At 38.8% G+C, this 26757-nt stretch overlaps 2 protein-coding genes across 7 annotated transcripts in view; both read left to right on the top strand.

Moving 5' to 3' along the window:
• The first annotated feature begins 547 nt into the window (after positions 1-547).
• Positions 548-25981, top strand: parvb (parvin, beta). Of its 4 annotated transcripts, none has more exons than XM_041794739.1 (13): positions 548-866; positions 11881-11970; positions 13234-13304; positions 13406-13508; positions 14623-14763; positions 15884-15999; positions 16141-16199; positions 18657-18676; positions 20006-20067; positions 20175-20243; positions 20429-20530; positions 20627-20699; positions 25495-25981. In XM_041794739.1, the coding sequence occupies exons 1-13, from the start codon at positions 752-754 to the stop codon at positions 25569-25571; spliced, it is 1098 nt and encodes a 365-aa protein (XP_041650673.1). In that variant the 5' UTR covers positions 548-751; the 3' UTR covers positions 25572-25981. The 4 variants fall into 4 exon arrangements, with proteins under 4 accessions (XP_041650673.1, XP_041650676.1, XP_041650675.1 ...); XM_041794742.1 differs by lacking the exon at positions 548-866 and adding an exon at positions 5182-5308; XM_041794741.1 differs by lacking the exon at positions 548-866 and adding an exon at positions 7696-7749.
• Positions 25627-26757, top strand: part of parvg (parvin, gamma) — a 31410-nt gene continuing 30279 nt past the window's right edge. For all 3 annotated transcript variants that reach the window (XR_005992313.1, XM_041794743.1, XM_041794744.1), the window contains exon 1: positions 25627-25734. The gene's annotated coding sequence lies outside the window, so the exon portion shown is untranslated. The remainder of the gene's footprint in view (positions 25735-26757) is intronic.

The following is a 26757-nucleotide window of genomic DNA, read 5'->3' as shown; positions in this document are numbered from 1 at the left end:
GTTCTGATTCTTGGGGGAATTGTGGACAGGCCAGGGGTACATATTTTTGCTAGAAAAGCCTGGACATAATATGTGACCTTTAAGGATCTGAGTACGCATTTGCAGATCGTGCACAGCAGAAGTGTTGCAAAAGTCATGTGTGTATGACGGCCAGTTGAGTGGAAAATTCTGTTGTAATTGATGTCGATTAAGTATTTTGACAGCTTAAAGCAAAAATAGCAACCAAAATAAACTAAGTACACAATAATCAAATTAGTCTACCCATTTGCAGATTTGTCCACGCATTTGTGGATCTTTGTGCATATTTGCTAATCTTTTTACAGACTGCAAATCTTTGCACTCACTTTTAGATCCCACTCAATTGCAGATTTGTGTGCAGATCTGTGTATGCGTTTGCAAATAGTTTTGCAACAATAATGGCTCCATACACAGTAAGTCTTCATCTGTCACAGACTTCAGAAGAGGTTATCTTGTGAACTCTGTCTCTTGTCCTGCCCTTAGGAGGCGCTGTGGGGATTGACCGCTTGTAAACAGTGAATCAGATGAAGCTTTTACTCACATGTGAGTCATTTCGTCCGTGTTGATGTTGCGACCAACGGTATTTGTTCCAGTCTGTTAGTGGGTCTGTCTGCGTGTCACTGTGTTAATTTGCTGTCCTTTCGCTGTGATTGGCTCTTGCACCGGTGCCTGGATGCATCACAAGGAGTGACATTATTAGCCCACACAGCCAGAGAGCACACAAACCTTAAAGATGTCCGGGACCGCAAACACATCAGCGACTCAGCAGTCCGCGAAAATGAAAAAGGAAGAATCATTCCTCGGCAAATTAGGAGGAACCCTGGTTAGGAAGAAAAAATCCAAAGAAGGTAAGGAATATTTATTAATGGTATTTTCTTCATTTAATCAGCCTCTTATTTGTTCCTATTGTTATGTTTCTGTCCTTGGTGCTGCAATCACATGAGTGACTAATGATATATTCTCCTGTGGGACATCCCCAACACTTAAATCATGAGCTTTACACATGATATACATTACGTTTAGAGTTACCTTATTCACGGGGTTTCCTGTGTCTTTTCCCTCTTCTCTTGGCATAATGTTGTAATCTTATTATGTTATAGACAATCTAAATCAATCTACATGTAGGTCGAGGTTCAGTAGTGAAGATATCTTGAGCTACAGTGCAATCATATAGTTTAGATTCTTCCCATCCGGTCAGAAATGCCTAAAGAGAATCAGAGACAAAGCCTCCGAGGCTCCACAGGCTTTCAACATGAGGTAATAAACATAAATAGATCACACAGTCAGTGACCGTTGTCAGGAATACAAGGTCATGGAGATAAAGCGTAAGAGGATTACAGTGTTTACTCTAATTTTAACATAAAAATACTCATTTTGACTCTTCATGTCCCACTTCGGCATTTGTTCCCAAACTATTTTCTGCCCTCCCTCAGGACAGTCAGTGTGGTCAAAGGGACAGCTGCAGGCTTTAACAACTAGGTGTGTATTTGTGTGTCTGCTGTGTGTGTTCACAGCCATGTGTTTGTAATCTCCATAAAAGAAGGTCCACCAGCAGGACAGAGACTCAAACTGTAAGAGTCTCATAAAGTTCTACATAAGGCTTCTGAAATCCTTGTATCAAACTCAGGGGCGTAGCTGAGGGATTTAAGGCCCCCAGAAAGAATATTACACAGGGGCACCCTTATCCAGCTAGCCAAGCAACAAATGTTGCAACATTTTTACAAATATCTATGCATTTTAATGTAACCATAATTTCCCCATTTATGAGCAACATTTTTACTATGGTTAAATAAAATTTACTTTTGTTGTTTTGCAGCGCTGGGCAACACCATTTAGATATTTTTAAGGGAGGTGCCCCCCCCCCAAGTATTTTATTTTAATCTATTTCATACAAATGTCAGTCTGATGGCCAATTAATTTAGTTGCTTTTGATTCAATAATGATGCTACTAAGAAAAAATAAATAAAAACACTTTTCATCGCAGGCTTCTCAAGGGCGGCCCCCTACTCTGGGCCAGGGTAATCAGTACCCTTTCCCCCCTGATCAAACTGTACAGGTTACTCTTATAACACTAGCCTGATAGAGGCTGTGAATATTATATATTCTCACAACCAATATTGCTTAGCAAAACAGGAAACTTCCCTGACTGAGGGTAAAAACCCAAACTTCAGTCCATCTTATCGTAAAACCTAAAAGTGTTACAAATAAAGGTTAAATGAAATAAAAATAAAACTGAACAAAGTAGTCTATCCACACAAGGAAGAAGGGCTGGGTTATTTTTAGCAGTAGTGGGGTTTGAAGAGATCTAATGAGCAAGGAATGAACATAAGGCCAGTTGACCTTTGACCTACAACCTCCAAACTGAAGTGAAAAGTGCAACAATTTTTTACAATATCTGTACATGCAGGTGCATCTCAAGAAATTAGAATATCACACAGGCTGATATAGTTTAGCTCTTCTAAGTTTTTGGATGTGGTGTCTCACATCTTCCTCCTCACAATACCCCATAGATTCCCTATGGGGGTTTAGGTCAGACCAGTTTGCTGGCTAGTCCAGCACAGGAATACGATCGTCCTTAAACTAGGTATTGGTACTTTGGCAGTGTGGGCAGGTGCCAAGTCCTGCTGGAAAATGAAATCTGCTTCTCCATACAGCTGGTCAGCAGAGGGAAGCATGAAGTGTTTAAAACTTCCTGGTAGGTGGCTGTGCTGACCTTGGATCTGCTAAAACACAGTGAACCAACAGCAGCAGATGACATCATTCCCCAAACCACAACTGACTGTGGAAACTTCACACTGGACATCAAGCAACTTGGATTCTGTGCCTCTCCACTCTTCCTCCAGACTCTAGGATCTTGATTTCCAAATGAAATGCAAAATTGACTTTCATCTGAAAAGAGGCTTTGGACCACTGAGCATTCAGTCAAGTCCTTTTTGTCCTTAGCCCAGGTAAGACGCCTCTGACGTCTCTGCTTCAAGAAATGCAACAGTTGTAGTCCATGTCCTGGATCTGTCAATGCTTGGCGGCTCTTGAAGCACAGACTCCAGCAGCAGTCCACTCCTTGTGAAACTCTCCCAAATTCTTAAATGGGCTTCGTTTCACAATCCTCGCAAGGCTGCAGTTATCCCTGTTGCTTGTGCACCATTTTTGCCACATTTTTTCCTTCTATTCAACTTTTCATGAATGTGCTTAAATGCAGCATTCTGAACAGCCAGTTTTATTTTAGCAATGATCTTTCATGGCTTATCCTCTTTGTGCAGGATGTCAATAATCAGCTTCTGGACAGCTGTCAAGTCAGCAGTCTTCCCCATGATTGTGTAGACTACTGATCCAGACTGAGACCGTTTAAAGACTTAGGAAACCTTTGCAGGTGTTTGGAGTTAATTAGCTGATTTGTCTGAGTGTGACACCATGAGTCTCCAATAGATACTGAATTTTGGGTTTTCATTTGCTGTTAGCAATAATCATCAAAATCAAAAGAAAACACTTAAAATATATCAGCCTGTTTTATAAATCTATATAAGAGTTTAACTTTATGAGGTATCGAGGACAGCTGGAGCAACAGTGGGGCGTGCAAATCCTGCCAGACAGACAGATACCACCAATTATAGTAGTGAGAAATCACTTTCAAAAGCAGGGGATGAACTAGAGGGAGCATGAAAAGAACTTTCTAGAACATTTTGAGCATGCACTCTCGAGATATGTTTACAAGAACGACCTGGACTGATGGAGGGGAAAACCTGAGAACATTATACCTCTGGCCACAGCTATCACCAGTGTGAAGGCATTACTAAGTATAATCAGCTGATGTTGCAGTCCCAAGATGGCCCACTTTGACAGTCACGCTAATACGTCAGGCTAGGTATTTGAGGGAGAGGTTTAAGAGTGAATCAGCTCACAATACAACGTCATATAGCTTTACATTCTGTATTTCATAAAGATGACCCTGTATCATAGCTAAATGTGATTTGTTGCTTTCATATTTGGGCTATTTTAGCATCCCTTTTGCAGTTGAGCTTGACATATTGATTGACTCAATTACTGGCAGAAAACTCTAGATAAATCGATATGAATACAGATTTTCGCTGCAGTCCTGAGGGCTGTCTTGGAAGCTGATTTAGGAGGTTTATTTGACTTTAAAACTACTTTAGGGTTTTAACAAAGAAACCGCAGAAAAACTTAGTCTAGTGAGTTAATTACATGATAATTATGAGGTTCGTTTAATCAGGTAATGAGGATAATTGTACTGCTGTGGCTTGTGTTGAAGCTTTGCTTAAACCAGGGAGGTAGTTCAGCAATGTAAGGTATTTCCTAATTTCTCAAAGACTCTCAAAGTGTTGGTAGTTTTTGTAACATAGGCTTACTTTGAATATGAGAGGCATGCTTTTGGTTATTTCTCTTTGAACAAATATTGATTCTTGTGGGAATTATTTCCAATGTCTTTTGGTTTTGAACAGGTGGATCTTAAAAAATTAGAATATCATAAAAAGTTCAGTTTTTTATGGTGATTAAATTGGAAATACTGATTTCCTCTTCAAGTGGGATTTGCCTCTGAAACTGGAAATTAAGCTTGTGAGGGAGCAGTGCCCCTGTGTGGTCAGACTGGATTAAATCTGCACTTGTTATTTTGAAGGCAGAGAACTCTGATGTTTTTATTATAAATGATTTTAAGAGGAGAGTTAAATAAGCTGTAATCTAATGGTGCACATCTTGTTGCTTCACTTGTTGCTGTGGCTGTGGCTTCTGTTACATTTGGGTGTGGTAAAAACTGTTCAAAGTGAACACCCATGAAGGACGAGTCACTGCTGGAAAAGTTTCCTCATGTTTGCTGAATAATCATAATTTGTGTGCATTTTTGAGAAAAAGGAATTGCGATTTTTTAAAATGTGTTGACACTCCTCAGCAAGCAGACTAAGAAATGCAGTGCTAGTGCAGTATTAAGCACTTGAACCTCCATTCAGGATGTTTATATCAGAAAGTGTTGCTTAGGGTGAATGGACAGAACATAAAGGAACTGTTCTCCAAGGCTAGTTTAAGAGAATACATGATGCTTGTGTTTTTTCTGTTTACTCTGATAGGGTGAAAGGAAGTCTGCGCTTCTCTGACAAGGCACAGCTCCCTTTGCCAGCGGCAGGACTTCTGTGATAATGAAGGAGAAAGGTTTCTCTTTATAAGGACTGAAAGTGATGTCCCATCACATCCTCCCTGTATTATCATAGAGTTAGGAGTATATTCACTGTGACACAGAGAAACACTTATTGACTAAGTTTAAAGATGGATGCAGACAATAGTAAGTCTAAAGTTTGTTGCTCTTTCACTTTACAGACTATTTTTTAAGTATTAAATGACGATGAACATCATGCAATAGATATTGTCGATTTTAGGGTGCATTTTTAGAAAGTATTTAATTATTTTTAAACTAAAGCTGTCTATTTTTGCTCTTTGCTCTGTGCAAAAAATGGCTGATGGATATTAAGTGTTTTATGCAAATGAGCTGTTATGAAAAGTTTTTGTATTTCATTGACATAAGAGCCACTTTGTTGACATCTAATAACTACTAATAAACCACTAATATAGCACCTAAACGCCAAAATGGGCGTTTAAAAAGTGCTTCGGTGTACAGAAAAGTAAAGGCAGGGAAAACAATACATTACATAGTGTCATTTGGTGATGTCCAGATCACTGATCCAGACTTGTGGGGGCTCTTAACCTGCTGAGAGAGAAGGCTGAAACATTGGGAATGTATGTCTACTGGGTCAAAACAAAGATTTAGACAACTAGGGATGCCTTGCTGGCATCAAATCTGTGTCTGTGAATTTTGAGAGCGTGGAAGTTGTGGAGCAGTTCAACTACCTTGGCAGTGAATCCATCGATCTGCTGACTTTGAGGCTTGGCTTCACACATGCAGTGATGGTATGGAGCTGTTATTGTTGCAAAACTTTAGCAAATGCACACAGATCGTGTATAGATCTACAAACACATGTACAGATATACAAATGCATGCAAAGAAGTGCATGTAAAAGTTATGTGTGTGTGACAGCCAGCAGAGGCAAATTTTGTTGTAATTGATGTCTTCGGAGTATTTTGACAGCTTAAAGCAAAAAGAGTTAAGTTTCCTCAACCTAAATAAACAAAGTGCACAAGTAGTAAATTGGTCTACACATCTGCAGATTTGTGCATGCATTTGTGGATATTTGTACATATTTTCAAATCTGTGTATGCATTTGCAAATAGTTTTGCAGCAATAATAGCTCTATATGAGGGGCTCACTGAGTGAGACAGTGTGGTGTTCCCAGTATCTGAGCATGCAGATGAAAGCCAGAGTCTTGCGATCCTTAGTCCTCCTGGTCTTACTATACTCTTGTGAGGCCTGGATGTTGACTGATGGCCAGGGGCGCTGACTGGACTCCTTGGTGACAACTTCTCTTTAGTGCATCTTTGTTGTAGTTTCCAACACAGTGTGTCTTCTACTGACTTGCTCAGGAGAGCAAGGATGGAAAGGGTCAGCTCCTGATATAGGAACGGCATCTTTTATGGGCACTTGGCACACTTTCCCGGGCCTGATCCAGCTCATTGCATACTGGGTGCCCAGCACCAGGTGGACTGGTCCAGACACTAGGGGCGACCACATTGAGTGGGCAGCTGGGAAGATACCTGGAGAGATGGGGCATGGGCCTGGCCAGGCAATCAGGAGACCAGAGCACTACAGGCCCAAGGTTGACACGCTGAAGTGCTCCCGTCCTTGACCTGACCTGACCGATATTAGACTGGTGAATCCATACATCCCTGAATTGATTAATGTTTGTTCTTTGTAAATAACACAACAAAAAGTAAGGCCTACACCCTTTCTTTTTGTAAAAAAGCATCCATAATGAATCAATCCCTATAAAGACAGATTGATTGACTGACTAATCAACCATTGTGATTCCCTGTGTATATGTGCTACTTAAAAAGCTTGACTTGTCTTGAGTTTAGACAAACAGCATATGAATTAAAACATCTAACAATGAGAGTTAATATTAAGTGTGACAAGTGAAAGAGTGAAAGAGCTGCCATGGTTTACATGGCCTGAAAGCTCCCTGTGGATCAGTGATCCCGTCATCTCCTGGCTGCTGTTACTCACTGGTGCCACTGTTGGTGTAAATAACCAGAGCTATATTTAAGGGCCAGTCTGTCTTCTCCATACTGCTGCATTATTTATATCCCACTGGTGCCACCGTGAATCACCTCCCTCCCTCCTGGGAGCAGTGTAACCAAAACACTAGCTTGTTTTTAACCTAATTCATGCAAATTTTTATAACTGTCCTTTTTAGCCTCTAAGGAACAAGGTATGTGGCCATATTTTGTGCAATGATTTCAAATACCAGAGAGGAGCTTTTTAAATGAGATTATGCAAGGTTGATAAATGTAAGTGACTGCTGGATTTGGTTTGTATTCAGTTACTTTAATTCTGTTAACAGCGATGCAGCTGATTGAGTGCAGTGCCTGATTGATTGTCTGCTGCAGTAAAACATATTAAAGACTCCATTCACATGCTCCTTTTAGTCTGATACTCCTGTAGAGTAACCAGACAGTCAGCTACAACACCAAAAGGTTGACTTTTATGAATTAATATACAGTTAAGTGATATGAATTATATGTTAAAAACTGTACCTGCTATATTTCAGAGAGATCTGTCCCGTATCCACTGGTTTGTGTCCCAGAGGTGACTGATGTTGCAGATTTACGTTGGTGCGTTTTCGTCCACTGTGGTGTCTCCTTCCTGTCCCATGCACACACAAACACAGATCGTTCAGGGTCTCTTGTAACTGGACCGTAGAGGTGGGGAGGAGGGTTGTGACAGAAATAAACACGTGATGACGCCCCCTGCCACCGCTCAGTCCCACTGACTGTGATCCACTCAGACTCATACTCACTTTATATACTCACACATTTACACACACTGATCCTTCATTCGCTCTCCGCTACCGTGGGGGATCTGTAGGATAATATCGGGGACATGGCGGGGCTGCTGTGTGGGACCAAGAGGAAGAAACAAGGTAATTTGATTTTGCTTTTAGAGGAACTTGGAAATGGGGAAGCAGGACTTGTTACCTTAGTTCACTGTAGGTCAGTATCCAGAAATGTTGCTTGCTATAAGAGATCACCAGAAGGTGAGCACTACTATCAAATGTGTACCTGACTGGGATGAAAGTTTTATACTGGCTAAATCTTCTGTTGTGAATGAATTATGTGTGTAATTTCTGTTTTCTGTTGAGTTTCACACGGCTGTGTGAAGTGCCAGTACAGCAGCAATGCAGTTGGATTCACACGGAGGGAGGAGGCAGCACAATTATGATGAAATGCTGCAAGCTGGCTCAGTAATTACAAAGCAAAGTGCTGATCTGTGGAGATTCAAGCCTTGAGCTCTTATGAGAAGGCTGGATCAGATATGAAACCTGTGGGGACCCCGCCTCCATGGGAAATGCTGAATATCCTCTTTCATTATGCTTTGAAGTTAAGATTTTTATCAGTATTGGACCAAAAATCTACTCTTGCACTCTTGCTTTTATTATTGTTATTATTTTGCACGCTTTTATGTAAAAGTAGCTCTGTGTGCATCTTCACCTCTGGTTTTATAAATAGGAAAGCCATTGAAATGATAGATTTGCAGACATTGATTGGTGTCCAGCCTGTTGCAGGTCGTACAAATTGAAATGCAGGATGATAAAAGCAGCGTAGCCATTAGAGGAGGAAAGCTTTTATATCCCTGGAGTGTCTCTCCATTTCCAAGTGAAAGCACCTCAGCAGAAATAGATTTTACACCCAACCTGATTTAGAGTGCTGGTGTTTGAGATTCTGTAAGTTATGTCACTTTAATTTTATATACTTAAGATTCCATGTCTTAATTGCTGCTTTAGTTTCTTCGCTGTGAACATGGGGGAAACATCAAAACCTAATATATCATGAAGAGCCAAAATCTGTAAAATGCTTGTTTGAAGTCAAAAGGACTGTAATGCACTGCAACAACATCACATTATGAAATTAGATTCTGCCTCTCTTCTCATGGCACTCTGGGAGATTTGCCATAACACTTGGTTTGGTGTGTGCTTTTGGGAAATCTAAGTTTAAAGTGCCATGCACCCCAAGGACTTCATCCTGCCCAACCATTCAGGACATCCTACGTCTAGAAAGGAATAAGGATAGAGGTCAAAAATTGATTCTGTAGGGACCTGGTTCTTTGTATTACAACACTTGAATATAATATGTAACACCATTTAATCATATTACCAGCACAACAAGAGATCAGTTACAAGAGGCAACATAAACTCAAAGCACATTGTTGTTTTGCATCAAATTAAACTAAAATGTTGTACCTTCAACTGTTGACTTGAAAAACAAAAGTAGCATGCAATCATAAGCTACTTTCACACAGCCTCTCTTTTCCGGGTCTGTTGCGCCTTCGTTCCGCAATGCCGTTCTGTATGAAAGCAACCGTTCCGCAATGGGGGGTCGATCTCGCCCCACCTCTAATCGGATCGAGAGGTAGTATCAGAGCCGTAACAGACTTTTCCGTAACGAGTGTGAAAGGACGTCACGGCATTCCGCAATGGCGAGTGTGCGCTGCTGTCTCCATAAATGGGAGATTTAAAAGCCAGCATGATTTAATCGAGCGGCATTTCATCCAAGAAAACAACAGGGGGATAAAACAAAGAATAATGTGGATTAACCGGAGAGACTGTGAGGTTAGAGAGCTGACTCTGTACAGGAGAGGAGAGAGCAGACACATCTCTGCACACAACAGCGTCTGAAAAGTTCCATGATGTGTTCAAGTGAGCTCAGTATTCTGAAGTTTCCGACATCCAACATAAATATGTGCGCTGTGACACTGCTTAAAGTCGGACCTCCAACTCAGAAACATGGAGGAAAAAAAGTCCATTGGATCTAATCGATCAAAATGAATGTTTACGTTATTTTCCCCGTATTTCATTTAGAAAATACAAAGTTTTGAACCAAGAAATCCAGAGTTTTGAGTTTCATTGAAAGCAGCAGCTCGGGCAGCGGCTGCCATCTGATTACGGGACACCAGGGTGTGTGTGTAAGCTTGGGCGTGCACAGCTCTGTTGCGAACAGAGATGGGCATTCCTTGTCACCTCTATTGCCGAATCTCTGTGTAAAAACGGCTGTTGAGTATCATGGACTCATAGCAGTGGTTTTAGCTGCTGCAGGACAGTTATCCTCCTCAGCTGCTCGAATGGGAGTGAAAGGCGCTCTCAAACTTTGTAGCAAGTCCTGTTAAAGACCCTGTCAAGTGAAATTCAAAATTTGTATCTTAACACACTAGATATGTTGGAAAGGTTGCTGTAAACATGTAAAAAACACTGAGATCTATGTTATCTCATATCTATATCTTGTTTGGTTTTATTGGAGCAGGGCAAGTATATGAGCCTGTGACATCACTGGTCTTGATGGGGAATAACCCCACCTCCCTGATACCGCAACGATGTAAAATCACCCAGCAGTTCATCTCAGTACAGTTTGTTGATGTCACTGCCTTCATTGAAAGTGAACAGCTGGCTACTATCAGCCACGGTGGACTACAGGTCATTTAAAGTATCATCACAGAGAGATTTGTGCCAGAAAACAGTAAATGTAACCCCCAACTTCTGTCTCTCCAGAAGTCTGTCTCTCGCCAGGCAGCTGCGCTCTGATCAGAAGCATTTTTTTTTTTATTTGAGATGATCTTATCTGTCGTGAGTGGGCATGGCTTCAGTTCATTTAACACGCCCACACCACCCTGGAGCAGATTTTAACTGCCTCATTTATCATTATTTTGAGATTTTTTTCATGAGTGAAATTTGGCCCAGTGGTTCCTCTCACTTATAACATGGAAGTGAAGTCTGCCTGTAGACTCTACAGAAAGTCCCATAACAGTTTCACATTTTAAGAAGTGAGTGAGTCTATTGTGGGAAATGTGTGGAGTTGTTCTTTAAGACCAATTATGTACAATTTAGTGCAGCACTGAGTCACATAGACAATACGGGAAAGTTGTGGTTTAATGAGTATTTCCCACAAATGTTCAACAGACTCACACCACACTCTACCCACAAGGAGAGCTGTCAGCGGTTGCTTACTCATATTGCTATCACACTGACACACTCTCTTTTATGTCTTTCTATCTCTATATTTGTCCAACACGATCTTTCCTTTTTCATTAAGCAATTCTCCGTCTTTATCCTTTGACAATAGTATTAAAAACACTGTTGTTTTCTGTGGAAGCAGAGGAAAGTAAAGCTTGATATGATGTTTGCCAGATTCCAAGTAAAATACCATTTATCTGGATTAACAAGCTTTTTTATTACATGAAAAAGCATAATCAGCCTGATTTAATGAGTTTAAAATGTCTACCTTTTAAAATGTATCATGATTTCTGAACAGCGATCAGAAGGCCCATGTCAGCAGCATGCATGAATGACTTCTTGACACCTGCAGCAACTAAATTTAGATAACCATAAAACTGAAATGAAGTATGACCCAGCAAACCAGAAAATCATTTAACTGCATGATCCTCAGGAGAAAAAACAGCATTTTTTGTGTTGCCATCTGGAGAGATCATCTTCTGCTCCTCTGCTATAGTCGATTCATATGTTTATAGAAGAAAATGAGCTCTGTAACTTAACATGATGGGATAATGAGCTTGTGATTATGAGATTACTGATTTACACAAACAATTTCGTGCATGGCCACTCCAGGCTTCCATAATTTTTAAGTCAGCTCTTAAGTATACTCATGAGGAAATGCGTAAGCAATCAAATCACCCTTTCTGTTATATCTCAGTTGTTTTATTGAATTTATTCTTTTTGTGTTTTGTTGTGTCTCTAGTGAGTGATCTGCAGGAAGAGGGGAAGAATGCCATCAATGCTCCCATGCTTCCAACGGGGACGGACATCCACCCTGAGGATACACTGTTGGGTACACCATCACATTAAACACACAACTGTACATGTAAAACACTGACTAACCAATCCTGCATATCTCAAAGCATTCTTAAGATGTCAAGTTCAGAAGCAAGGGATGAACATCAGACCTAATGACTTTCAAAGACAAATCAGTATGTCTTTGAGTCAGAGTGGACAGTAAGACTTACTCTTAAAGTGTTCTAAAAATATCACATGCACAAACAAGAGATAAACATGAGGCTGAGTGACCCTGACATTTGAATAACAACCTCCAAAATCTTATCAAATCATCCCTGAGTCAGAGTGGACATTTGGCAAAGTTTGAAAAATGTCCTTCAGAGCATTCTTGAGAGATGGCCTTCACAAGCAAGGGATGAACATGAGGCTCAATAACTTTACCTTGGACCTACAGCCTTTAAATTCTAATCTGTTCAATCTTGATTCAGAGTGGACAATCTGGCAAAAATGGAAGAATCTCTCTGAGAGCCTTCCAATAATATCTTATTCACAAGCAAGGATGGACATGAGGCCCAATGACCCTGGCCGTAGACTGTCTAGAATCTAATCAGTAAATACTTAATCAGAGTGGACATTTGTGCAAAGTTTGGAAAAAAATCAAAGCATTCTTGAGAGATCAACATTTAAATGCATAAAATGAACATGAGGCCCAGTGACCATGAACTTAAACTTGATACCTCCAAAATCTAATCTATCATTGAGCCAATGTGGACAATTTGGCAAAGTTTAAAGAATATCTCCTGAAGTCTTCCAAATATGTCAGATTCAGGGGTAAGAGATAAGTATTACCTTGACTTTTGATCTATGAATATCATTTGTAAAGAGTAATAAAAAAAATAGTGCTGCCTAATAGTGCTTTTAGGTATGGATGCTGCCTCTGGCCCTGGCTCTCTCAGATGTGGAAGCATAAGGCTTTTATTGCTTGAATATACAAAATAATGTTGTTAAAAGGAATCTGATATAGCTGTTGTTGACTCTGTACTTGTATTTTCAATCTGTCCAAGTGTTGTATGTCAGTGTCAGAGTTTTCTGAGTTCATACTTTAAACAAGGTGTCACAAGAGTGACATACTGGGACTTTGACAGTTTAGGAGCAGGAAGTGAAAGTAGGTGGAAGGGACACACCTTTGTCTTCAGTCACTGTGTGAAATACTGTTGTCATGAGGGGAGAAGACAGTTTTTTTGTGTCATGTGAGACAAAACATGAGTAAATCCAAATGTCTAAACAGGATTAATGTCTCTCATGTTGTCTTGATCAGAGGAAAATGCAGAGAGGATTATGCTGGACCCAACATCGAGGGAAAACCTTAAATTTAAAGATCTTTTGAAGGTACTCTGATTTTATATTTTGTCCACAAGCACAATCACAGCATTAAAATGTGAATAAAAGAACACATAGGGATTTGATTGTATTCTGATTTGTGTCTGCAGGTCTTAATTGACTGGATCAACAGTGAGCTGGAGGAGGACAGGATCATAGTCAAAGACCTGGAGGAGGACTGCTATGATGGACAAGTGCTTCAGAAGTTATTTGGTGAGAAATAAATGATGCTTTCTTTAGACGTGTATAACGAGAAATGCTCAATTAAAGTCAGCAGTGATGAAAGCAGGAGAAAATCTTAAACTCATGCCATCTTTGTGCTCTAACTTTGTTTGAAATTAAAGTTTTTCTAATTACATTTACATTAACCACAGTTAAAAGCAAAAGATGCATTCTGAAAAAGTGTTAGTTTTCAGCAATATATCAGCTTTATTTACAACCTTTGGCTCAAGGAATTAAAGAAGATTGTTTAGGATTTTTAAGTTAGATTTTTTGACCAAAGCCCAGAAACAAAATGCTTCATTTTTAACAGATGTTATGTGCTGAAATGGATTGAAGATGATCAGAAGAGCACATTTGTTTTTTACTCACTGATCAAAATGTGTTCACTGTGCTGCTGTAAATCTACAGTGGTTTACGAGACTGGTCAGTGTCTCCCCCTTGTGTTTGTTCTCTGTCACAGCAGGCTGAGACACTGCATTTTCATACTCTGCCTACAGTGCATTCAGTGTATTCAGACCCCATTCCCTTTAAAAAAGAAAAATAGTTATGTTGCAGCCTGGAAAACAGAATTTTAGAAGCTTTTGCAAATTTGTGATTTAAAAAAATCACCTATTTCATAAACCACAGGTTAAAAGGTAACAGGAAAATCTTTAAAACCAAAGTGTGATTTCTGTTTTATTGTTTTAGCCTTGTGTCCTTTGGGAATTTTTTAATGTGTCAACCCACATTAAGTAGGAATAATCCTATCCCATAAGATTTTCAGAGCATCCAAGTTTTCTTTCAGAAAGTCAGCTTTGTCGTCTTCTACCACCACATTTTAGAGCACAACCCACACAGCTACATAAAAAACATTTTGCTGTGCATCTCTTGTTTTGGTCTTTATGTCTACATTAATGTTTTCCCACTGCTTGACCTAATTTAGATTCTTCCCCTTTTTAAATCTGTACATGAGTTCCTTTTTCTCCTTTTAAGCCCACTGTTTGCCACACTTCACACTTTCAGTACAAAATAAAAAGCTTCATTGTGCTGTAGATTATTCATGAATCTGTTATGTGCATGGAAAGTCTTACCCTCTGTTTTTAAGCTGATTCCTTGTTGTTGGCAGAAAAGTTATCAGGCAGAAAGCTGAATGTGGCCGAGGTGACTCAGTCAGAGATCGGACAGAAACAGAAGCTTCAGACGGTCTTGGAGGCCGTCAATGAACTGCTGAGGCCTCACGGCTGGACTATTGAGTGGAGCGTGGACTGTGAGTTCAGTTCATCGATTTCCTGTTTAAAACAAGCACTGCAAAGATTAAGTAGTCTTATTCTGTTAAGCTTTGGAACGCATATGTGACGGAGTAAGTAAGTAGTGACAAAGTTGAAGGAACATAACCAAAATTTTTATTTCAGTCTGCTGTTTAGTCAAATTTTGGAGAGCACCTCTATAATCTCTGAGCAAGAGGACAATTGTTTTTACCAGAGTCTAACCAATATAAAGCCTTTATAGGTACTTACCTATATCATCTTGTGTATACTAGCCTTGTTATTTGCATTTGCCGGCATGAACTAAAATGAAAACCTGTTTTACACTGACATATTATGCAGAAAAAATAAAAATGACTGGGGTGGTTTAAAAATCATCACATGGGTTATTCAGCTGCAGCTTCAAATCCTACTGCATGGTTAGCAAAAGTATCAGAGTTTTTGCATCAAGATACACATAATCACAGATGAGCACATGTGGTTAAGACTCACGTTGCTAGACAGTTTTAATAGCATTGTATTTGTTCATTAGGGTTTCATTTACTATAAAAAGATTTCCTATCTTTTTATAGACCCCCCTTGGGACAAAAAAACTTGAAAAAAAATACAGATAAATGTGCTCTAATGAAAGCATAAGCACTGACGAAGAGAGCCCTAATCCCAATTTTGCCCCTGTGTGCCACTGCTAACTTATGTACCACATGCTGCCACAGCATCACCACCTCAATAGACCCAGACTCTGCACATGCAAGTCCCTGGCCCTAAAGGCCCCCACAAACAAGAGAATTATTCCTGGTGCCAACATGGCAGAAAACAGAAGCCTTAACTTCACATATAAATTAGTGGACTGTCCCTTTAACACATAATGAAGTCTCCTTATTTGCATCACAAAAAGAAAGTGTTTAATCCTGCCTGTCCTTAAAGGAGCTCTTCAAACATGTATTTCCCAGTGGAGCTAACCTCAGAGTTAATTCAATTCATGCTCCATTAACTGCTGCTTTTTCATTTGTCTTTTGTCGGTGTAAAAAAATGCACTAACTGTTAGCCTTTATCTTTTTGAAAGTGCTTACATTATTATGTAAGCTCATAGCTAAAAGTCTCTCTTTTGATTTGCAATTGCAGCGATCCATTCAAAGAACCTGGTGGCCATTGTTTACCTGCTGGTGGCTCTCGCCATGCACTTCCAGGCTCCCATCAGACTGCCTGAGCACGTTTCTGTACAGGTGGTCGTAGTCAAGGTAGGTCAGGCGTCTCATCAAGCTCACAGGCGCTGAGTGATTTTGTTCTTCTACACCTGTAAATTTTATAAAATGCTCAAAAACAGCTGTAGTTAGTCTCTGATGGTGAAACTGAAGGGTTTTAAATTTGTTTTTTTGCAGAAGCGAGAGGGCATCCTGCAGACAGCTCTTGTGACCAAGGAGCTGACTACCACCACAGAGTGAGAGCTGATAGTCTCTTTTTTTAATAGGAACTCTGCATATTAAGACATTTGTGTTGTTAATCTGCAACCCCAATTCCAAAAAACTTTGGGGAACTGTGTAAAATGTAAATTAAGACAGAATGCAATGATCTGCAAATCTCATAAACTCATATTCTATTTACAATAGAACATATCATATGTTGAAACTGAGACATTTTACCATTTCATTAAAAATATTAGCCCATTTTTAATTTTAAGACAGCAACACATCTAAATAAAACAGGTACAGGGACATTTTACCACTGTGTAACACTGTGTAACATCTTCTCTTCTTTTAACTATAGCATTTAAACATCTGGGAAGTTAGGGGACCAGTTTCTGGAGTTTTGACGGAGGAATGTTGTCCCATTCCTGTCTGATGTAGGATTCTAGCTACTAAACAGTCCTGGGTCTTCTTTGCAAAAGTTTTTCCCTTTATGATGCTCCAAATGTTTTCCGTTGCTGAAAGGTCTAGACTGCAGCCGGGCCGGTTCAGCACTGGACTCTGTCACTGTGAAGCCATGCTGTTGTGATGGATGTGGTTTAGCATTGTCTTGCTTAAACATTAAAGGCCTTCCCTGAAGAAGACATTCTCTGAATGGGAGCATTTGATATTGTAGAGCCTCTTTATACTTTTCAGCCTTGATAGTGTCTTTCCAGATGTGCAAGCTGCCCATACCACAGGCACTAATGCAGCTCCATACCATCAGAGATGCAGGCTTTGAACTGTGTGCTGATAACAAGCTGGATGGTCGCCTCCTTTGTCTGCAGGACACAGTGCCTGTGGTTTCCAAAAGGAATTTCAGATTTTAATTCATGTGACCACAGAACAGTTTTTCATTTTGCCTCAATGAGCTTTAGCCTGGCGAAGACAGTGGCATTTCTGAAATATGTTCACATATGGCTTCCTCTTTGCCTTATATAGATTTAACTTTCATTTATGGATGGCACAACCAACTGTGTAAACATTTAACTGTGTTCCTGAGCCCATGCAGTGATTTCCAGTACATAATCATGTCTGTTTTTTATTCAGTGCCACCTGAGGGCCAAAAGATAATGGCGACCAATATTGACCTTTAGCCTTGTCCCTTGCACACAGAGATTTTCCAGAATTTCTGAATCTCCTGTTGATATTATGCTACATGATGAGATATTCAGTCTTCACTATTTTATGCTGAGGAACATTTTTCTGAAATTGGTCCACAATTTTAAGACTCATGTTTTTGAGCCTCTGCCCATCTTTCAGACTCTGCCTCTCTAAAATGCTCCTTTTATGCCCAGTCAGGTTACTGACCTAATAAGTTTAAAAATGCTCCTCCAGCTGTTTTCATTAGCACCACTTACTTTTCCAGCCTCTGTTGCCCTGGCCCTACTTTTTTGAGATGTGTTGCTGTCAAATTTGAAGTGAGCTAATATTTTTCATGAAATGGTAAAATGTCTCAGTGTAAACATCTAATATGTTGTTTATGTCCTATTGTTAAAAAATGGGTTTGTGAGATTTGTAAATCATTGTATTCTGTTTTTATTTACATTTTACACAGTGCCCCAATTTTTTTGGAATTGAGGTTGTATATAGTTTTTTATGTATGCTGTACTAAGAAGCACACTATATTTCTGCATTTTGAGAAATTTAAAAATATAGATTCACATGTAGGCTGCCATTTTGTTCAGTGCACTCAGTGGACTGTCTTTTTGATCTCATCTTGATCTTCATTACAGTAACTTCTTACTTACTGTTACCCCATCAAAAGCTGCATTTGGATTAAAATATAAAAGGATTAAAGGATGACTCTCTGTCTTTTCCCTCTGAATCTAATCTTTAAAGTCTTTCTAAGTTTATGAAAGGACAAAAAAGAAGAAGTTATTGCAATGAAAGTGACACTACACTGAATGCTTTGCACAATAGCAGCAGCCAACAAATGAAGCTGTTTTTAAAGTTTGTTTCTTATTAATTAAAAAAACATATAAAAGCCAGAAATGTTTATCTAATAAAGAAAAAGTTTTAATATGCAGGATTCCTTTAAGAGATCCCCAATTTTCTCCTTTTATCTATTTTTAACATCAAATATTAAAACAATAGATACACAACAAATTGGACAGTGTATATGTAACTCTATAAGACAAAAGTTTACACCGACTTTGGTGATCATTTTGGGTCCAAGTGTCTGGTGTCGTTTTAACACAGGACACTGGAGTTAAAATATCAATACTGAAATAGTGTTAAATTTCACACCCCACAAGTGTTAAAATCTTTTGCAGGCATCATTTAACTTTGCCTCAAGTAACAGCAACACTCGAAAGATTTACAGGTTTAAAACTCACAAAGGACAAATCAACTGTAATAGAGTGTGCTTGGTAAAATGTACCACAGCAAAGGTAATATTTAGCACTATGCACTAAGAAGAAAAAAACTAAACACTTCTATCTTTTTTTCAGAATGATGCTGGGAAGGTTTGGTAAGTTTGCACCACATATTTTCCACTGTTATGACTTTGACTTTGTCTTTATGTAAAATATCAAATAATATAGGCATATAATAGGAGGCAGTTTCTGTCATTAAGTTGATCGCTCATATTTTACACATCTGATTAGAATTTGAGATCCTCTGGCAGGAACTTTCTGTTTGTTCCTGAATCTAGACTAAATGTGATCAGGAAAGCTGCCTGCTTTGGATCTTAGGCACAGTGCCTTTAAAAGTATTCAACCCTTTGGATGTTTTACTCTTCTATAGATTTTAAAAATCAAGCATGGTCAATTAATTTGGCTATTGTGACAAAAAAAAATCAAACAGATGTTTCCTAAGTAAATAAAATAAAATAAAAATAAATGTAATGTAAATAAGTGATCCATCCCTTGACTTGTACTTTTCAAGTGTAAGTAAGTGGAGTTGCTTGGAGTGTTCTTTTGTCTTTATGGTGTAATGGTGGCCAGGAATACTGATTAACCAGTGACTGGACCTTGCAGACACAGATGTCTTTATACTATAGTTACTTGAGACACATTCACTACAGTCAGGTGACCCCCTTTCACTAATTATGAGACTAACAGCACCAATTGGCTAGACCTCTGTTGAATGAGGTCAGTCACTTTTAAGGGGATGAATACTTTTGCAATCACTTATTTTCTTTTGATATAGTTTTATTGACATTTCTTTGTGAAAATCTGTTTTCACTTTGAGGTTAAAGATTTTTTGAAATCATTATTTTTGAATTATACTGACCATGATTGATTTATGAAATAAACATATGGGTAAAAGATCCAAGGGGGTAAATACTTTTTATACTAGGCGCTGTGTGTCTTGTTTTAACTTTGTCTTTAAGGTGGCCTTGACTGCTTTGAAAGGTGCAGATAAACTATTTTTATATATTCATCAAACAAAAAGTAGAATATAGATGTTGTGCCACCCTTTTAGTCTTTAAACTTAATATAGCTTACCCACTGCTGGCTCTAATGTTAGCTTACTATTTGGTGCACCAGCACGACCTAACTTACGACCTAGCTTAAATCTTGACACAATAGTCCTTTAAGTTTGTTAATGAGAGGCTTTGTTTCAGCTATGGGGGTCTTAGTGTCAGTCCTGCTGCAATATCCATGTCAAAGAGGTTTAAATCCCACACTTTTGAGTCATTGTTTTTATTCTTCTCTAAGCACAACAACAAAATTATTATGCAAGCAGCAGATTTATGCTTGCCTGTCTTGCTTGACAAAGAAATTTGACATGCACCAACTTCATATTTTCTGCAGTATTCCTTCAAACACTCAAAGCCTTTTTTGTTTTATAACAGAGAGAGATGCATTCGACACTTTGTTGGATCACGCACCAGACAAGCTCAATGTAGTAAAAACGGTAAATATAACATTTATATTCTCTATGATAGGCTGTAAAATGATAATTGTTGTACTGTATTAATTTACTTTTAAAGGTGACTTATGGTTTGTTGATTATGTCCCCAGTCTCTCATTACCTTTGTGAACAAACACCTAAACAAGCTGAACCTGGAGGTTACTGAGCTGGAATCTCAGGTAAGAAATTAAATTTCTCAGTAACTCATGATCAGTGGTGGTTTTATTTGCAGTTTAGTGGAATTTCATGCTCTTGTTTGACTCCATTTGCATGCATTAGGTTAGTTTTTAGTAGCCTGATATTTTCTATGTATACAGCTTTAATATTTGATGTGATATGAATAATTACGTTTGTGTGTGTCCAGTTTGCAGACGGAGTGTACCTGGTTCTGCTGATGGGTCTGCTTGAGGACTACTTCGTCCCTCTGTACAACTTCTTCCTCACCCCTGAGAGCTTCGAACAGAAGGTGATTTTACCTTCAAAAACTGAAGCTTCTTGCTCAAATAGGCAGATTTTTCACAACTCCCCACTTCACTGAGCTGCTCTCCTTTTTTCTCCTCAGGTTCACAATGTGGCATTCGCCTTTGAGCTGATGCAGGATGGAGGTCTGAAGAAACCGAAAGCCAGACCAGAAGGTATTTTATGTAAATAGAGAAGAAATATATTATACGCCCCATACAATTCATTAAATATGAATTATCAGGAGGAGATAGGATGATTTTTTATAATTTATTGTAGGGATGGTTGGTATTTTCTGTGCCTGTCATACAAGAGGTTGACCAGTAGATGGAAACCTTGCTTCATGGTTCACTCTTACCAAAGGATCTAGTTTGGCCTGAAGATACTCTTTGTTGTCCAGTTTGTACTAACCCAGCCCTTCATTAATAATAAGTAAATGAATAAAGTAGCTCATACATAATTAAAACATTATAATGTGACTCACTTATTTTACATGTTTTTTGCTAATGATAAGCATTTATATTCAGAAAAGAGTATATTTACTCAGATTTCCTTTTTAAAACCTTTATACTGAACCCTTCCATGCTCCTGATCTAATATTGATGTATATAAATCTGGTAGACTTTAGGATTCAGTGTCCCTTATGGGTTTAATAAACATCTTTTCATCCTGAGATGAGTGCAAAACTTAAAAAGAGTAGAGTTTGCTGAAATATACAAGGTATGGCTATTGAAAATCAGACTAATGCTGTAATTAGTGCTTTCAAAATGATGATTAATTATTTATCACACTCTGATGCCATAGCACAGCTGGCTAAAAAAATGTAAAAAATGCTCCTAATTTTTTATAATTTTGCGGATAAAATCCAAACAGATTGACACCAACATGGATAAAGATGAGAAGGAAAAAGTAAACAGAAAAAGTCACACAGCGGTAGATTAGGTGAATAGGGAGGGCGATCAAACACTGTGATTTGTTTTGGGCCAGAATCTGCTTGACTTCGAGCTCAGTGTGAGCTGGTGTGTTGTTTTGAAGAATGATAACATTTTTCCACAGTTGTGTTCCCTTTCTTCAGACTTTTCCTTTTCTAAAACCTGTTTGTAAGAGTGTTGATTCACCCTTCTGGAACCCACTCCTGCAAAATGATACCCTTATTGTTAAAGAAAACAATCAACATGGCCTTGAATTTGGACTTGCTTTGTCAAGCTTTCTTCATCCTCAGTGATGATAGTGTTTTCCATTGCACTGACTGCTGTTTAGTCTCAGGATCATATTGGAAGATCCTATTTTCATTGCATGTAATCACTCCTAAAAGAATTATGTTTCCTTCACTTTATTACAAAATGTCTCCAGAAATTTGTTTGCATTTCTAACTTTGATCAGGAGCCTGAAGTTTTCGGACAACTTTTGTCATGTTTAAATTCTCATGCAAAATTTGCCATACTGTCTTTACCAGTTGAGAGCATTTCTGTTTTCATGTCAGTTGTTTTCTGTCAATTATTTGGAAGGTTGTGTTTGATTTGTTAAATGTTTTCAGAAGTTTTTGATGTGCTTTGGACATCTTCTCTACCTTCAGAAAATCTTTTGCTACATGTCACATACACGTGGCATGTAGCATTCCCTAAACACCTCAGTTAATGTCACAATGAACGAATACTCAACCTTTCACATAAAAAACTCAGTGTGGCTGTAAATTGCGTGGTTTTATCCACATAAGCACAGTCTCATTGTTTAATAACCATACCTTGTACAATACCATAAAGCTATCTGGATTTTTAATCATAATGAATAACTGCAAGACCTCAAATCTAGCAATCTTATGAAATGCAGTACATACAGAATAAACCAGCCAACCATAAGTGTTAAGAATTATCACATAGTTTAATCTACAGTAGTAAAACTCAACATATAGCTCAATACAGCAGGGTTTTTGTCGTTAAAGTTCTAATTTATTAAACAAAAAATATGCAAACAGCACTTTCAGTTACAAGAACATCCAGTCATCTGTGATACATTTTTATTATCAGGGAAACCAAAATAGAAGTACTAGTAGAAAGCCCTAGAAAGCCCATGACCTCATCAAGTTCCATCTTCATCACTTTGAATTGTTCATCTGATATTTCTCTCATAAGATCCATCCATTTTTAATCTCTAGTATAGATGTACTTTTCTATAATCTGAGGGTCACTATAGCAGCTGTGACAACCCTGACCTTTTCACTATAAAGTCAGGTCTAGATATATCGGGCCCTTCCATCTGGTCTCTGAGCAGGCATAATCATCCATTCATCCATTATCTATAGTACTTGACCCATTCAGGGTCATGGGGGGCTGGAGCTGAACCCAGCTGTCATTGGGCGAGAGGCAAGGTGCACCCTGGACTGGCTGTCAGTCAATCACAGGGCAGAGAACCAGGCAATCTCCCACTCACACCTACAGACAATTTACAGTCACCAGTGAACCTAAAAGCATGCTATGGGAGGAGGGCTAACACATGCATGGGGAGAACATTCAAACTCTACACAGAAAAGCCCTGACAGGGATATGATCAAGCAACACTCACTGCTCTGTCCAGCTCTTTATATCTTCCGGTGACTTTGGTAATCCTGGTGTTGTTCAATCTAAAATTGCAGATAGCTCGTCTATTCTTTTGGTTTCCAGATAACACATATTTTTCTGATTTGACCTTGTTTGATTTTTTTACGTATAAATCACATGATGTCATACATTTTAGCTCACCTTGCCACCTTTGCATAAACTTATCTTTGAGCCCTTTTTTAATGGTTAATTTAGTGTTTGCCAGGCTTAAGAGCCATTAAAAGATGTCCAGGCAACACCAGTACCACCATTACCACCTGTAATGGTGGAAAAACAATTAATTGTGTTATCTGAATAGAAATGTGAACACTCTGTTAGCACTAACATGCCCATCGTACCTTCTATTGTTCATTCCCTCCATGTTTCCCCCTGTTCATTCAAATAAGTGCTGATTTTTATCCTTTTACCTCACCTTTTGTCCAAACTACTCTTAAGTTTTTCTATTTTTGTCTGTTTCTATTCATTTTATTATCCCTGCACCATCACCTTCCCCTCTAAGAGGGCAGCCTGGCATTTCCCTTTCTTATGTGTTTTAGCCAGTATAATGAGAAGGCAAAAACAGACTCCCCAGTTAGTGTGTGGCTATTAAATATTTGAATTTTGAACCAGCTTGAGCCACTGTAGACTTTCCAACTGTGTAAATATTGTTTCTCCCCACACTTATGCAAATGCCTGTCCGTTGTTCAAACAATTTCCAGACTATGCCAAAAAGGAACCATTTTTATGCCAAAACAAGCAAACACTTCTCATATTTTTGCAGTAATTGGATATAATAGCGACTATCTTTATTACTCCATGACTGCTCTCCTGCTACAGTATATGTCCTGATTAGCATATGACTCGCTAAGGTTTGTGCAGAGCTACAGCTTCATTATAAATGAAAGTGCAGATCCTGGAGCAGTTAATGATATCAGTAGTGTCACCCATGCTAACAGGGAAATGCAGATGATAAAAGCCTGGGAATTACATTAGGCAGATGTAGTACACCAGCTTACAGACACAGAGAACAGAGAGTGATTTTGTTTCTCTGGATCTCCCCTGGTAAAAGTAAGATCACATAAAAAAACATTTGCACATTTTCAGGCTATTGTAAGCTTAATTTCCCTTTCAGATTAAAAAATTACCTTCTAAAAAGAAAGAGGGCAACACCAATTACAGGAGGTGCCTTTGCATTGTTAATGTAAGATTTTGGTAGCACAGCTTATTTGTTTTGTGCTTCAGTCATGCTCCACGATATTTTCAGTGTTTGTGTGAGAATTTGTGCCTATTCATTTCGGAGAGCATTTATGAGGTCAGGCATGTTGGATAAGAAGCCCTGGCTTGCATTCTCTGTTCCAGTGCATCCCGAAGATGCTCAGTGGGGATGAGGTCAGGCCTCTGTGTGGGCCTATCCTTGCCTTTTGAACTGGGGCACAGTCATGTTGGGACAGAAACAGGCCTTAAACAAACTGTTGCCACAAAGTTGGAAGAAAAGCATTGTCCAAAATGTCTTGTTATGCTAAAGCAGCAAGATTGCCCATCACAGGAGATAAAGGGCCTAGTCCAAACCCCAAAAAACAACCGCATACCGTTATTCTTCCTCTTCCAAACTTCACAGTTTGCACAATGCAGTCAGGCAGGTAATGTTCTCCGAGCATTCGCAAAACCCAGACTCACCTATCTGACTGCCAAACAGAGAAGTGTGATTCATCACTCCATAGAACACGTTTCCACTGCTCCACAGTCCAGTGTCAGTGTGCTTTACACCACTCCATCTGACATTTGGCATGGGACTTGGTGATGTGAGGCTTGCATGAAGCTGCTTGACCAAGAAAACCCATCAATGAAGCTCCTGCTGCACAGTTTCTATGCTAACATTAATGCCAGTGGAAATTCAGAACTCTTCTGCTATGGAATCAGCAGAGCGTTGGAGACTTGTAAGCACAATGCACCTCATTCACCCTGCTCTGCGATTTTAAGTGGTCTTCCACTTTGTGGCAGAGTTCCTGTTGTTCCTAAACGCTTCCACTTTCTAATAACATCACGTACAGTTGTCTGAGGTTGCTGTTTCCACATTGATAGAATTGCAACACTGAAGATAAGCACAGTATGGTTACACTATTGCTTTGCAAAGTAAATGCCCAGTTTAACATTCCCCTCGCTTGCACAGAATGCTTTTACTCTGACATTTTCCTGCTTCAGATAGGCTATACAGTGAATAAAGCAACTTGTATAGAGATATATAGAGATAAAACTTAAGAAGAAAGTCATTTCAATGTCTGCATTTTACTTTAAGAACATTACATATAGCACTTACTAAATTGCATAATTTAAATCCATAAATATCTTAGAACTCTAATGATGAATGATCTTTACTGTCTTACTTTGTTTTCAGATGTCGTCAACCTGAACCTTAAATCCACCCTGAGAGTCCTCTACAACCTGTTCACCAACTACAAAAACACTGAGTGAATTTCTCCAGTTTACCCTCCATATCCCTCTGAACACTGCCTGAGTGCCTCTGTGGATATTTCACATTACAGTCCGGACACTGGAGGAGCCCAGCTGGGACTGAAAGTCATCATAATGTTGGACTAAAAAGACCCAAGGGAAGCAGCCAGGAAAGGCTCTGAATGTTAGTATTTAATCTTCCCCTTATGTCAGAATTTATTTATTCCTTCCGTGCATGTTAACTGCAGCTCAGGAAACTCTGCAACCTTTAGCCTGTATTTGAACACACAGCTGTCACAGGAAAAAAGTGTTAGGGTGGAATGTTAAAGCATTAGAAAATATTTAAGAAAGTTAAAAAATTATGTGTATCCAAAATGGCTTCATGCAAATATTCTTATTTACTTTAATTAAAATAATATACTGAAAGATCATTCATCTCTCCAGTATTTGTTGACTAACATCAAACATTAAACTTACATATGAGCCAGTGGGGAGTTAGCATTGGAGACCCAGTTTGGCTCTTTTCAGACGGACCAAAATCTACCGTCACCTCAGTTGTTCTTTTAAAATGTAAAGAGTTTTTAGCTGTGTTTCCTTAAATCTTTGTTAAAGTTTACAAGATTGCAACGATAGTCACAGCTGGGAAAAAGTGTAGTAAGGAGAGTAGAATAGAAAGGTTCCCATTAGCTTAATCCTTCAGGTTATGGTCACATTTGCATTTCAGTTTCAATTTGCTATTTAGCAGTACCCAGACATATGCAGGCTGTCTTGGTCACTTTAACTGCATTGTGTAAAAAATGTAAATAATATCTGGATAACTTGCTGACAGTATTGCTAATGTACAAATTACAATTTGCTACAATCTGTTGAATTTATCTTAGTAGCCAAATTAAGTTTAGGGTTGAGATCTTTTATGGCCTTGCTAACTTACACTCTGCAATGCTAGTAGCATCAGCAAGAATTTTCCTGGTTTATATCTCCATCATGGTGGGATTTTGTTGATGCTGAATTCAGCTACAGTGCATACAGAAAGTATTTAGACCCTTTCCGATTTTTTCAATGTTGTTATGTTTTTCCTCAATAATCTACATAACTCAGTACCCCATAATGACAATTAAAACAGAATTTCAGCTTTTTTTGGAAATCTTCTTCTTCTTTTTCTCAGTTACAACTCTGGCTGGAGCGTCCTGAATGAGTTGTAATTTTC

This window comes from Cheilinus undulatus, linkage group 9 (genome assembly GCF_018320785.1).
Source record: "Cheilinus undulatus linkage group 9, ASM1832078v1, whole genome shotgun sequence".
In the NCBI taxonomy this organism is placed as follows: domain Eukaryota; kingdom Metazoa; phylum Chordata; class Actinopteri; order Labriformes; family Labridae; genus Cheilinus; species Cheilinus undulatus.
This window is presented reverse-complemented; position numbering and strand designations above follow the sequence as displayed.

Coding starts and splice junctions, on each gene's coding strand:
- parvb (XM_041794739.1), top strand. CDS start 752: ATGTCCGGGACCGCAAACACATCAGCGACTCAGCAGTCCGCGAAAATG. Junction 14,764..15,883: donor TATTGAGTGGAGCGTGGACT/GTGAGTTCAGTT, acceptor TTGCAATTGCAG/CGATCCATTCAAAGAACCTG. Junction 18,677..20,005: donor AATGATGCTGGGAAGGTTTG/GTAAGTTTGCAC, acceptor GTTTTATAACAG/AGAGAGATGCATTCGACACT.